This window comes from Pristiophorus japonicus, chromosome 22 (genome assembly GCF_044704955.1).
Source record: "Pristiophorus japonicus isolate sPriJap1 chromosome 22, sPriJap1.hap1, whole genome shotgun sequence".
Classification (NCBI taxonomy): domain Eukaryota; kingdom Metazoa; phylum Chordata; class Chondrichthyes; family Pristiophoridae; genus Pristiophorus; species Pristiophorus japonicus.
Window position 1 is genome coordinate 28484865 of NC_091998.1, and position 14161 is coordinate 28499025.

Here is a 14161-nt window from a genome sequence, read left to right on the forward strand (position 1 = left end):
GTAATGTAGCAATGTTCTGGGCAGGAGAAGACCAATGGTCCAATTAGCACACCCTTCCAAATCACCCATCAGTTTCCCCACTGAGATTCTGGAACTAATAGTCCCATATTACCTAGCTGGAATTTATCCAGTCCTTTTTTAAAATCTATTCACAACCCATGTTGGTAATCAGTTCCACAATTCAATTTCCCTCTTACTCCAGAAATATTGCCGAAATTTCCTATTTTTACATCATGAGTTTTAAGTCTGACAGAAACATTTTCCTAGATCCAAATTGTCCATACCTGTGAACATCCGAAAGAGTTCTATCAAGTCAGCCAGAGAGTACAGTCTCAGGGTAGACAATCTTTCCCCATAACTTAACCCACCCTCAATACTTTGCTATCTATTCTATTCACACTCACCTTGGGAAATCAATCTGTTATGTGGAACAGTGTCAGATCCCTTCCTGAAATCTATGTACATAAATAACCCTTATTCACCAGATCTGTAACCTTCTCAAAGAAATTCAAAATTGGTCAGACATGACTGCCCCTTCTGAATCATTGCTACTCGTTCAGATCAAATCTTGCTCTTCTAGATAGTCCATTATTCCTCCAATCCCATGCAAGTGCCCAATCCGAGTTTATCAATCCCCCATGTGCGTTCCTGGGCATGTCAAGGAACAATCCTCCATGTGTGTTCCTGGGAATACTCTTTGCTATTCCTGGACATACTGTGAGTGCCATTACTCTTACCCTGAAGATACAAGGACATTTCTCCAGTTCTGCTGTTCATTCAGAATAAATGCAAGCCAAACACAGGACCTCCCCATTCACTATATCCCAGCACTGGCCTCAAGGCTTTCGACAAGGTCCCACACAAGAGATTAATGTGCAAAGTTAAAGCACATGGGATTGGGGGTAGTGTGCTGACGTGGATTGAGAACTGGTTGGCAGACAGGAAGCAAAGAGTAGGAGTAAATGGGTACTTTTCGGAACGGCAGGCAGTGACTAGTAGGGTACCGCAAGGGCTGGGGCCCCAGCTGTTTACACTGTACATTAATGATTTAGATGAGGGGATTAAATGTAGTATCTCCAAATTTGCGGATGACACTAAGTTGGGTGGCAGTGTGAGCTGCGAGGAGGATGCTATGAGGCTGCGGAGTGACTTGGATAGGTTAGGTGAGTGGGCAAATGCATGGCAGATGAAGTATAATGTGGATAAATGTGAGGTTATCCACTATGGTTGTAAAAACAGAGAGACAGACTATTATCTGAATGGTGACAGATTAGGAAAATGGGAAGTGCAACGAGACCTGGGTGTCATGGTACATCAGTCACTGAAGTTTGGCATGCAGGTACAGCAGGCGGTTAAGAAGGCAAATGGCATGTTAGTCTTCATAGCGAGGGGATTTGAGTACAGGGGCAGGGAGGTGTTACTACAGTTGTACAGGGCCTTGGTGAGGCCACACCTGGAGTATTGTGTACAGTTCTGGTCTCCTAACTTGAGGAAGGACATTCTTGCTATTGAGGGAGTGCAGCGAAGGTTCACCAAACTGATTCCCGGGATGGCGGGACTGACATATCAAGAAAGACTGGATCAACTGGGCTTGTATTCACTGGAGTAGAGAAGAATGAGAGGGGATCTCATAGAAACGTTTAAAATTCTGATGGGTTTAGTCAGGTTAGATGCAGGAAGAATGTTCCCAATGTTGGGGAGGTCCAGAACCAGGGGTCACAGTCTAAGGATAAGGGGTAAGCCATTTAGGACTGAGATGAGGAGAAACTTCCTTCACCCATAGAGTGGTAAACCTGTGGAATTCTCTACCACAGAAAGTTGTTGAGGCCATTTCACTAAATATATTCAAAAAGGGGATCAAGGGGTATCGCGAGAAGGCAGGAATGGGGTACTGAAGTTGCATGTTCAGCCATGAACTTATTGAATGACGGTGCAGGCTCGAAGGACCGAATGGCCTACTCCTGCACCTATTTTCTATGTTTCTATGTTTCTATTGCCCTTGGCTCCCTGCTCCAACTGCCAATTTCTCCGAAATCAAGCCCTGCTTTCTCCTGCCCAGACCTGATCCTTCAACTAGGCACATTCTTACTGTTTCCCCTAGTTTTTAAAGGATGTAAAAGGCACACATTCAGTTAATTAGGAAAGGAGCATGTGTAATATCCGGACAGATACAGTGGGCAGCACACAGTGAGAGGAAACAGATGGAAGGGCAGACCGAGAAAGACTTAGAAGAAGAGTTTGAGCTAAAAAAGAGAAAAGTACAGAGATGACCTTGAGGAAGTTTGGCCTCGAACTGATTGCCCGCAGAGGCATTCCGAAGTGAGACAACAGGAGGGAACTCCCCTCCTCTCTTTGATTACCCAAGTTACACTGCATGCAAAGAAGGCACTTAAATTAGCATATGCGCCATGGCTAAAGTGGAGTAATAAGTGAACGCATCCTCACCTGATGATACTGTTACACTGTCCACATAGAGGAGTTCGACTGCTTGCTGGGAATCTCTCAGCCCTTTGCACAAGGTTGCGCGTTCCTCCAGTGGTCTGCCCTGGCATTGGAGCATGTGTAGGAACTTGGGCAGGCGTCTGGGGCAGCGGCTTTGGTGGCGCAGAATGTGGCAACGGTTGAATATGTTTGGTGAGTGTAGTGGTGCTTTTTCCAGCCTGGAACTTCTGGGCGAAGCTGTCATCAGTTATCCACGGTGGTCGGCTGCCTGATGTCGGAGCAGCTGATTGCATTGGTTGAGGGGCTGGAGCTGGCTTAGCAACATTGAACGTGGCAGTGCTACTGTGCATGTGCTCTGAATAGAATGAATCAAAAGAAACAAATAAATAATAAAATCCCAAATGGTAGCCCCAAAGAAACAGGCATGGAGCTGAATTCTTGAAATTCTTTTATAGGCTCTCAGTGTTACTGAATGTTTAAATGGGTGCACATGGTCGTCTGGCAATCCCATGTTGTTCAGCCTGTGCATTAAAAGGAAAAGACTGCCGATGCTGGAAATCAAACAAAAACACAGTATGGTTTGTAAGTAGGTCAGTCAGCATCTGTGGAGGGAACGAGTTAACGTTTCAGATATAGTCCCTTCATCAGAACACCTAAAACACTAACTTGCCTATTCCCTTCACAGATGCTGACCAAATTGCTGAGTATTTCCAGCATGTTTCTTTTGCTAGAGGAAACAGTGCTCTGTCAGACAGAAAAAAAGATGGGAAGACAAACAGGAAGACAGAAAGGTTGTCACAGATAGTATCAGAGCTAAGGAATGAGGCTCACACCACTGCCCCCCACCCACCCTTCTCCACAATTCTTGCTGAGATTCTTTGCCCTGCCCAGTAGAATCTGGCACTCTTCTCCGCCAAGTTCAGGCTGGGACTATCTGCCCTTCCTCAGTTGAATCGGGCACTCTTTCCCCCTCCCAGTTCAGGCTGGGACTATTCCCCCGCCTTCCATCCCCTCAGTTGAATCGGACACTCTTTCCCTCCCCCCTCAGCATATGCTGGCTCTCTCCTTCCTTGACATCTCAAACCGCCACTCACAGCTTCTTGCTCTTTCCCACCAACCAGTGCTTCCAGTTTTTCCCTCTTCCAGCGAAACACTGGGAAGACCAAAGCCATCGGGCTGGAATTTCGGGTATCTCCGTTTCTGGGCGAAAACGTAAGCGATAAATGAAAATTACCATTTTTCCTGCGTTACCGATTTAAGGCCAAACTTTCGGCACTTGGGGTCTGTGCCAGGGGTGCATCGCAAAGGGAAGCATTGCACAATTATTCGGGGTGCAAAAACGCGATCCTCGCCTACTTCAGTGTGGGGCCGGGAGCGCTGTGAGAGAGGCCTCCTTGATAAAGTGCAACATACCCACCGGCACCTGGGAATCCCTGGCCAAAGAGTATCCGGGAGGGCGCTGAGCACCTTGAGTCTCGTCGCCGAGAGCATGCAGAAACCAAACGCAGACATTAGAAGGAGCGTGCGGCAAACCAGACTCCCCACCCACCCTTTCCTTCAACCACTGTCTGCCCCACCTGTGACAGAGACTAATTCCCGTATTGGTCTGTACAGTCACCTGAGAACTCAGTTTTGGAGTGGAAGAAAGTCTTCCTTGATTTCGAGGGACTGCCTATGATGATGATGGGAAGGGGAAAGGAACATTCAAAAAGCATTACCAAGACTCTTATCTAACAAATCACTGCAAAAAAATAAAAACTTTAACTTACCTTTTTTTCAGGTTTTCCAACTTACCGCTGCTAGCAAGGCTGTACTGCTCGGTTTTACTTGGCGGTCTTCTGGGCGTGGCGTACGGGTCGGGTGAATGCCGAAACTCGGACGGTAACGCAATCCAAGTCGTTACACGTCCGGCGCAGCTCTCCCCAAGCGCCGCTGCAAACAAGGAACCAAGGATCGCGACTGGGCTTAGCGACCGGGTTTTCGCCATGGAGGGTCAAAACACGGCGAAAACCCGGTCGCAAACCATCTCAAAATCCAGCCGATCGTCTTTGGTCCCTACCACAAAATTCGTAGCCCTCACCACCGATTCCATCCCCCTCCCCGACCACTGTCTCAGGACGAACCAGGTTCACAACCATGGCATCCTATTCGGATCGGCTGCCCGTTATACACAGCGCCTGATATTCAGGTCCATTGCAGTCAACGCAACCCTATATTAGGCGCTGCGTAAGAAGGGCGGCGATCTGATACCGCCTGTTTTGCGCCACTGCCTGAGACTAATTTCTAGGCCAGTGAATCCTCAGAGTCTGAATCATTGAATTTGATGCTCTAGTTCCACACTGCAGCCACTTGCCCTTTTGTATAACTCCAGTCCTTTAATTGGCTGTGCAAATCTAAACCAGTGTTAGAGCTGAAAATTCATGCTCCAGTTAGATATTGTGTTACTTTTTGGATTTTTACTCCGCAGATATTTCTGGGGTTCAGCATCTTAGCTGGCTCCTATTGGGGAGCCTTCACTCAGGGAGTGCTTTTACTTGTCTAGCTATATAGGTAATTCATTAACATTTGTTCATGGCCGTTGTGCTAAGCCTAATGTATATAATAATCTCACGTGGCAATTTTTTTCTTTCCTTGCCATTCACAAACGTTCTCTGGTCTAGCTATCATCTCTCCAAGTCTTCAGACGGACTCAAATGAGGCTGAAAAATACTCTTCAAAAATTTACAAGTACATCTAATTAACTGTTGAATTGAAAAAGAATCGTCAATCAAATAGATATTTGGAGCTCTCTCATAAAATGTTTGTATTTGAGTTGAATGGCATAGCTGCTCCCTTGGCTCAAATGACTAATTCTTCAACAGTTGCATTCAAATATGCTGGGGCATTTTTATTTCTGTGAGTGAAGGGCGTTTTAGCCCTTCATGTACTGTAACAGAAATAAAGAAGTTGATGCTATACATCTCAAACAGAAATGGTTCATTTTTATCATCGGTAGGTTTACTTCACTAAAATGTTTCTCAAGCCCTCAAACTCATTCCATGGATGCCCAGATAGCCATCTTCCCTTCCCAACGCAATCAAAAACAAATGCTGCTTTAGTATATTACCTCCGGCTGATTGAAAGGCTGCAGGTCTGATACTCGCTGTGCTGACAACCTTTGGCTTGGAAGCGGGGATTGTAGCTTCTGTGTAAGCTTGAGGAGGTGGAGCCCCGATCACTGCTGTGCTGCCTGTGAAGCTGTCACTGGAGAATTTAAAAAACAGGATGGAAAGTGAATGAGAAATACAAGGGAAATGTGATTAAGTTCTCACCTTTGGAACGGAACCAAACAAGATGCCAAAGGCAAGATATCAAATCCATGACTGAGTGAACAGCAGAAGTGTCTCTTCTCGCATCATCAATTTCCACAGACCTTGGATCAATGGATACTTCCAAGACTGCAATATCAGATATTCAATAAGCAGCCAATTCTCTACTCATCCACAATTCTATCATAAATATGAAGGGAATTGTTTTCTACAAACTATTACAGAAGCAGAAAGTTTAAAACTGTAAATCACGACAAGGCTTTTTACCAGTGTCCCCCTGGTAGTGCTGTCTTGCATCTTCTCAGCAGTCCAGTCTGAAGGGCACATCCTTGGTTTGTATGAAATAAAAAATTAGACATTTTTCCATTTTTAAAAGATGATGTCACTGGTTGCTTTTCTGCTTTTTCCTTCAGTGTTGCGGGTGAGACAATTTAACAACATGACCAAACACTGCGGAGCAGCACCCAACTGGAAGGCTGAACTATAAAGCTTAACCAGAAAGGTACTAAGTTGGAGAAAGTCTGGCATAAAATGTAGTGTCTTGGTCAGACCCTACCTGAGGTCAAATTCAGCAAGATTGTGAGCACGAGTCAGAGACAGGATTTTAACAACATAGCCCCAATCTTCCATCTAGTGAGGCTACGCTTCAAGAACGCAGCCTCGCTGGACTTGCTCACTTGAGTACTGTGTCCATTACTGATCAGTGATATACCTTTGAACGCTGGAGGTGGTGCCAAGAGTCACAAGGCTGGTACCTACAGCTAAAGGACTGTGGCCTTTTCAACACCAAAGGGATCTCATCAGATAATAGTATTGAGAAGTTAAATCTAGAACAATATTTGACATTAAATCATGATGCTAAGACCAAGGGTACAATTGCAAACCATCAAGAGGGCACATCAAAGTGTTTTTCGTCACTCAATGATCAACACTTGGAATGGATTTCTCGGTCAGGTAGTGGAGGTAAAAACCCTGGAATTATTTAAGGTAGAACTAGATGCTACGATTGGAGATTGTAGTTTTGATCTGGTGGGTGAGCTAGGATGGGACATATGGCCTTCCTAATCCATATCTACCTTATGACTTATCCAGCTAGTCACTGATCAGGTGGGTGAATGAGAACACCACTCGAGACTCTGATCCAGGACAGGTGACTTTGAATGTAAGCTGGAGTTGGGACTCTGGGTGGGCAAGTCCATTTCAGGCTAGGACTCAATCTAAGTATTGGCTGATTCTTGCTTTCAAGGCGGGTGAATCTGAATATCACCCGAGGATGGAATTTATTGGTGGGTAAGACTGAATGTTGGACAAGACTAGGATTCTGTGTGCATGTGCAGTTGCAGTGGATAGTGAACTCACACTCCTCTCTGTTGAGAAACTGAAGTTTGGCATTTAGCTCCAATGCTGAATAGAACTGTCCAGTGGCTATTGAATCAGATTTTATCGTCGGACATCACTGTATATCCAAAGGGTATATGCTGGACTGCAACAGAGTTGCAAGTCATATTGCTAAATTCTGGAGCACAGTTCAAAGCATTTGATTAAAAATGTGTTCAGCAAGAGACATTTAATATGAACAACCTACAAAGGAAAAACTTTGACAGGGGCAAAAATAGAAATATTGGATTAGTTGTTGATTAGGGTATTTTCCTCAAGCAGGGTGAAGCTTAAGCTGAGAAACAGAGATGACAACATTCAAAAAACTAAAAAGGTGATGGGGGGGTGGGGTGTTATGAAAAGAGTTATGGGTGCTGAGATTCTTCATGAACATCCCACACTGACTATTCCTTCCTACTTCATTTCCTTGTATTTTTTTCAGTTTTATTTATGGACCAGCGGAAGTACTGAGGCATTGCTCACAGTAAATTGGAGGGCACACTGTTTTATAAGGAGCGTCATATCATGCAGTTCAGTGTATTATTCTGTTGCCAGTGGCAACTGTGTGTATTCTGGTCCATGCATTTAAAACCACAAGGTCTAATTGCCATGAACAGGTCAACTGGAGGCTAGGCATATCCTGAGATTAATTAGAGAGTAATTGTAAATTACTGGCTCCTCAAAATCAGAAGCAGCAGGAAATGACTGGCTTGTTTCTCCAAATCGTAACACAGAAATTTGCATGTTTAGTGAAACGTGATGGACGGTCTTAAATAGTCAGAATTTAAATGTGCCAAACTCTGTGGGGCCGAAGATGCCCACCGCCCGAAAAGAGTCGCACCTACCGCTCTTGAAGTGTTCCAGCCGTCCTAATGCATAGGGCGGCTAACCATCAAAATTCAGCATTTCAGGGATTTTTTTTGGAGCGAGGTGGAAGTAGCTTTATCATCGGGGTGGAAGTGGGGGCGGGGCAGAGTAGCCAACGCTCAAAGTCATTAGTGCCGCACAAAAGGCACAAAGACTTTACAGAATCTCACTGAAACTTGGACTGATTTGGATTTGGCAATTTCAATTCATCCCAAGATTGTGAAAGGGAGAGCTTGGCATATGCTGCTCAAACAGGAACAGCCTCAGTTAAATAAGAAAATAGCAAAATATATCTGGAATAGAGAGGAAGCTGGAAAAATGAGTGTCCCTCTGTGCAATGCGAATACTTGGCATCTCTGTTGCCTGGTTAATATTGTACCGTCACACCATTTGTAGCATTAGTGCTCTGTTAAAACTTTGTAGTGATTTTGACACAAATCCATAAGCAGGTACCTAGTCCTCATGGTATGTGCTGATTGAGACTGGTAGCTGAGGGAGGAAGAGGTCTTCTGCTGCCAGCTGTTGTTAAAAGGAGACAAAAGGTATTAAACAAAAAAAACCTTACAGTGAGTGAAGAACATGGTGCAGTTTCTCCTGTAAAGGGAAGTATGCTGTCCTCCGAAAATTCCACTTGTTTTCCTTGTTGAAATATATTTAAAAGATTTTTGAGGGACAGAATACAGAAAAAAAATATTATTTTCTATTAAGGTTTATTTTTATGTGGCCAGAGCAGTGTGCGGCTTATGTTACCTATAATTTAGCAACTGTAAAAGCACACATACTGTGTTAGAACTGGTCCTTGGCAACTTCCAGCACAGAAGATGGGAATGCACTTCACAGAATTGGCCCAATAAGCTCCATCTCTGACCTGCACTTGTATCTGACTACATTCTGCACTGGGAGTGGTGCTATACCATATTTACCCTGATGTCCTAGCTCTCAGACAATACTTGACTCTGCTTAATGTTGTGTGGCAGAGCCATTTTCTTTTGTTGGGTTGCTAATATACACCTGCAGAATGTTCTGATATGCTATACCTTGCACACACATTTAAGAACATTGCTGCTATGTATTTACACCTGGTACAGTTTAATATGAGGTGTACATCTACAATTGTCTTGTGAACGATCCAGGCACTGTTGAGTCATTTTCAATAAGTGGTCCGCTGTTACATTCAGCTTCAGTGTCCTCAGGTTTGCTTAGGGTGTTTGGTCCTAATCACGATGCAGTGACCCCTACTGGAAGTGCACAGTGCATTGCCCATTCCCCCAGTCAGAGAAAGGTACCCTCAACTCATCTGTGTGGGCTGCATTTCAACCTACGTCCCAGAGGTGAAAGAACTATGTCACAACATACTCCGTCACAACATACTCCATCACCCAACTCCCAGAAGAGAGCCATGAAATCTTCTTGAGTTTGCTTAGATTCAAACCCCAATCTTAAATTAAGATTTTAAACAATACCAAAATGTTATTGGAAAGAGGAACAGATGAAACTTTGACAACAGAATTTTTTTTTAAAGCAGGATACAGGAGGACTGCTTCTTACACACAGGCGAAAAAAGCAGATTCCAAAATAGTTAGTGCAACCAAGGTTTAAGAAGTGTGATTATTATGAAAAATATATTTTTATAAAAACTCAGCTAATATAAAAACCACAGAAGGATCCCACAGAGTGGGAAAAGTTAGATAGTTCTTGATTTTGGGTGTTATTGGTTCAAATTAGGCATAATGTGAGGAGGGGGAATTATGGAATTGTTGTCTTCATGCTGTCTACATCGGGAGGGTATATATAGCACCTCTAAATGATTCTCCCAACACTGAAGAAAAATACACTCAAATATATTAAAGAATCATCACTTGAAATAAGAAATTCCTAAATATAGTTAAAAGTATTGTTATTTACAGGTGAATGATGTTGCAGATATACGTATCCATAATATATTGAAAAACTTACATCAATGTGCACTTCCTGTCAACTTTTGGCATAAGTTCCTATGTCAAATTTGCAATGGAAATGGCCTTATGTAAACTTGTCATGCTGTAACTATACCCAGTGGATGTGCTACAGTGAGGCACTATAGTGTCACCACTGACAGGAGGGTGCAATTACAGTGTGACAAGTTTACATAGCCAGTTTCCATTATAAATATGGATATAAGAACTTATAATAAAATTAATTAAAAAATAAAAAGACATGCACATGAATTTAAAATGAGGACCAAGCCTACAATTTGCTAACAGTTACAACTGCCTTCTGATTAACCTCAGCTACGATTACTCAGGTTTGCCTATTCAGAGCTGTGGCCTCAAAAGGCCAGGCCAGGTTAACACTAAGTATTATAACCGGGCTCCAAAGCATAGACAACCCATGCCTCAGAGGAACCAGCGCTGTATATTGAAAATCTTGTGAGTCGAATCTTGGGGTAGAATTTCCATGGCATTCTCCCGATCTCCTGCCATAGTTGTAGTGTAAACAGTGGGAGGTTGCTGTGGGAGATCGGGAGATGTTTGTGCACTATAGTGATGCATAGTTCCTTCAGCCAATCATATGGTGCCAAACCCCAGACCATCAACCAGATCAGATGCCAGAACCAAGGTTTTTTCAACCCCTCCACTGAACCAATCTAAGCTGCTTAGAGGAAATTACCAGCCATTGTGTCTTTTAGCACCATTTCTAGAAACATTAATCCTCTACATGCCCGTGAACAGTAAAAAGAACAAATCGGTAGCCGGATAATTTTGTGCTCTAACGTTCTATACTTGGTAGTCTCATCTCATAGGCAGTCCTTCAAAGCGAGGATGATTTGCTTCCATGCCAAAAAGGGATGAATTCACAGGTGTTTCAATGAAGGACCTAATATTCCAGGTCCCGAACTACATCCTGAAGATGCCTGTGCGTGGATTTTTTTAACGTGTGGTGGCCGTTGCATACCAGCCACCACACGGGCTTGACAGAGCTAGGTCTTGGTCCAGTGGCAAGGATTACCCAAGACGACTGGAGACCAGTTCTGCTGCACGGACCTAGTGCGCACACATATCGCAGTGTGGGCTGGCCCGTGCTGCCCCTGGGCCCTCGCCTCTTCTGAGTCCCAAACTCACGCCTCTCCTGGGCCCTGGTCACTTCCCTCTACAAACTCTTGTAGCTCCTTCGCCCCTCCTGCTGTGCCTGCACGCACTGCAATCAGCAACCTGGCTTCGCAACCATCGCCCGCCTGCAGCAGCACACGCTGCTCCCTGCAGTGGTATGCCGTCACATGTTGCTCCCTCCAATCTGCTGATGGTCTTGCAGGCTGGGACCGTGCCGATTTCCAGGCCGGGCCGCCGCACGTTACTCCCTCCAATGGCGACTGCCTGCTGATGGTCTTGCAAGCCGAGACCGCGCCTATTTCCGGGCCGGGCCGCCGCATGCTGCTCCCTCCAATGGCCCTGGCATCTAAAGTGCAACCCTGGGAAAAAAGGTGCCCACTTCCACTCGACGCTCACTCGCCTTAAATAAAAAGCACGTTGGAAGGAAAACTCGGTAGTAGCATGACATGGGTTCACATCCACAGATCCCTACCTTACCCCCGCTACCCTCCAAACAGCAAGTTCATTAAATTGGACATGCAGGAGCCCCGGCCAGGTGTTTCCGCACAGGAAGGGAAAAATAAGAGGACAAGTTATCTCAGTCTGCACACTACATCTCAACACCACTAAAGAAAGAACTTCCATTTCTATAGCATCTTTCACAACCTCAGGACGACCCAAAGCTCTTTACAGCCAATTAAATGTAGTCACTGTTGTGATGTGGAAATGCAATTTGCGCACAGCAAGGTCCCACAAACAGTAATAGAATAATGACTGGATAATCTGTTTTTAGGTGTTGGGTGAGAGATAAATATTGTCTAGGACAATGGGGAAAACAACACTGCTCTTCTTCGCAATAGTGCTGTAGGATCTTTTACATCCACCTGAGACAAGAGACGGGGCCTCGCTTTAGCGTCTCATCCAAAACTCATTACTGCACCAGAGTGGCAGCCTGGATTATGTGCTCAAGTCTCTGGAGTGGGGCTTTTGATCAACCTTTTGATTCAGAGGGAAGAGTGCTTCCCACTGAGCCAAAGCTGGCACTGACTGTGGGATGGCAACAGAAGACATTTCAGTGGGGAATGGTGCCTGGTATAGGGAGCAAGGCCTAATACAGAGGAGGAAGAGGAACACAATCATTGGGGAGCTACCCTACTCTACTTTCCAAAGGAGGATTTGAAAACTTAGTGGACAGTTTCTGCCTGCTAAATTTCAATATATACAAAAACATAAGAAATGGGAGCATGAGTAGGCCATTTGGCCCCTCGGGCCTGCTCCGCCATTCAATGAGATTATAGCTGATCTGATCTGGGGCTCAACTCCACCTCCCTGCCCGCTCCCCATAACCCTTGACGTATATATCTGCAACACATCAATTAATATGTTAGCATACACTGATATTGATTATATGTATATAGATTACAGATACAATTCATAATGAATTCTTTACAGATTTATTTCTAGGGCTATACATTTAAAAATCCATGTTTATCCGTATATGCTCGGCACATGTGACCCTTTATACAATTAGTTTCCACGAATTCGTGGTACCTCAGGTTTGCTTTTCCTGGAGGAATAGAACTAGGCCTGGTTCGTTTGGGTAAGGAAGGTGCGTTGATGAGTGGAGTTATACGAATCGCCTCCAAGGCAGTCTGTGGTTTGGGTGGGTTGACACCAAATCTACCCACAAAGAATTAAAAAAAAACATACATGTATTATGAAGATGATAACATTTCACCAGTTTGGTTTGTTGCTTTCCTGACTTTTCCTGGCACACACTACCCTCCAGTACTAAGCTGAAGCAACCGTTCTTTATCCGTGACCCTACATAGTGAGTGTTGCGAGGCTATTTGACCATCGAGGGCATCACAGCTGAGCCCCATCCAGCCCTCTGCCTCACATGCACTCAAACGTACTGACCAGTAGGGGGTCACCAGACAACCATCAGGAGCTGGAACCCAGCCCAGGGGCACTGAGGCTAGCTGTGGCAACCCAACTGCTGGCCCCAGCCGAGGTCAGATAACTCAGCAAAGTCCAGGAATTCAACACAGGACAATCCTGGTTTGTATGGTGCAGGAGCACAACAAACTTTGCACCCTTTCACTAAATCATTGATGATTTCCCAGCTCACAAACAGCCACCAGATACGTCTCCTTGGAGTCAACATACTCTCGACATCTCTTCGCAGACAACGCAAGAACACCATTCATAATGGCATGCAAGCAGGACACTTGCTTGATTTAGGAATGGTGCAAGGAGACAGAAAAGGCCAAATATGCAGCAAGAAAAGACAATCTTTAGGGGATAAAGCGATAAACCTCATAAAATAAAACATTTATGCTATACTTTAACCAGACCTTGTTCCAGGTTGTCAGGCTGCAGCAATTGCACTAATTGTCAGACACAGCATCGAACTCTTCCCCGCGCCCCCTCAAAAATATCAACTTTCTTCTGGTGAGCATCATGCTTAAAAAGGACAAGGATGGTTTGCTTCCTGACCATGCTGATCTGTCGAAGGAGAGGTCAGATCACACGCAGGTACAGTCCCAGTAAAACTCCAAAATGGAAACCTTTTTTCTAGTTTAAACGCATTGCGTCATTTGTTCCTAGAATTTGGAAGAGAGTAAAAAACACATTGTGCGTGGGATTTAAAGCCAGCAACAAAATTAAGAGGAACAGTTGTTTGCTTAAGGAGGGTTACATTTAAAGAACACTGTTCTCACGGAAACATTGTAAGTAGGCGGTGTGATAAGACAATTTATCGTGCAGTAATGTGCTTCATGTTTAAGATGATGCTGGGCCTTTTCCCGACAAAAAGCTGACTACCCCTTGTAATTTCCTTCCCTTAGATTATCTCCCTTCCAAATTTTCAGAAAGGCACGGATAAGGAGGACTGTTTTTTGGCTCCAGTCCGAAGGCTCTGCTCTGCTTGTGCGGTGCTAGCCATCAGACTAGCTAGTGAAGGCAGAGTAATGACATAAAATCCAGGCCATGGTGCTGGAGAGCGAGGCTGACAGTAGCAGTGGAGTGAAGTGATTGCAGCTGCTCGCATCTGCTAAGTTATTGTGGCAGAGACATGAACAAGGGCAAGTGAAGTGA

At 44.6% G+C, this 14161-nt stretch overlaps 1 protein-coding gene and 1 long non-coding RNA gene across 2 annotated transcripts in view; one reads left to right on the forward strand and one right to left on the reverse strand.

Moving 5' to 3' along the window:
- The window catches only part of LOC139234931 (uncharacterized), a 91256-nt gene that overhangs the window by 52968 nt on the left and 24127 nt on the right, over nucleotides 1–14161 (forward strand). The gene's annotated exons all lie outside the window — the stretch shown is intronic.
- The window catches only part of ldb3a (LIM domain binding 3a), a 185883-nt gene that overhangs the window by 7418 nt on the left and 164304 nt on the right, over nucleotides 1–14161 (reverse strand). Inside the window, 2 exon segments of the mRNA XM_070865843.1 lie at nucleotides 2446–2797; nucleotides 5549–5671. Coding sequence (XP_070721944.1) covers nucleotides 2446–2797; nucleotides 5549–5671 — 475 coding nt within the window.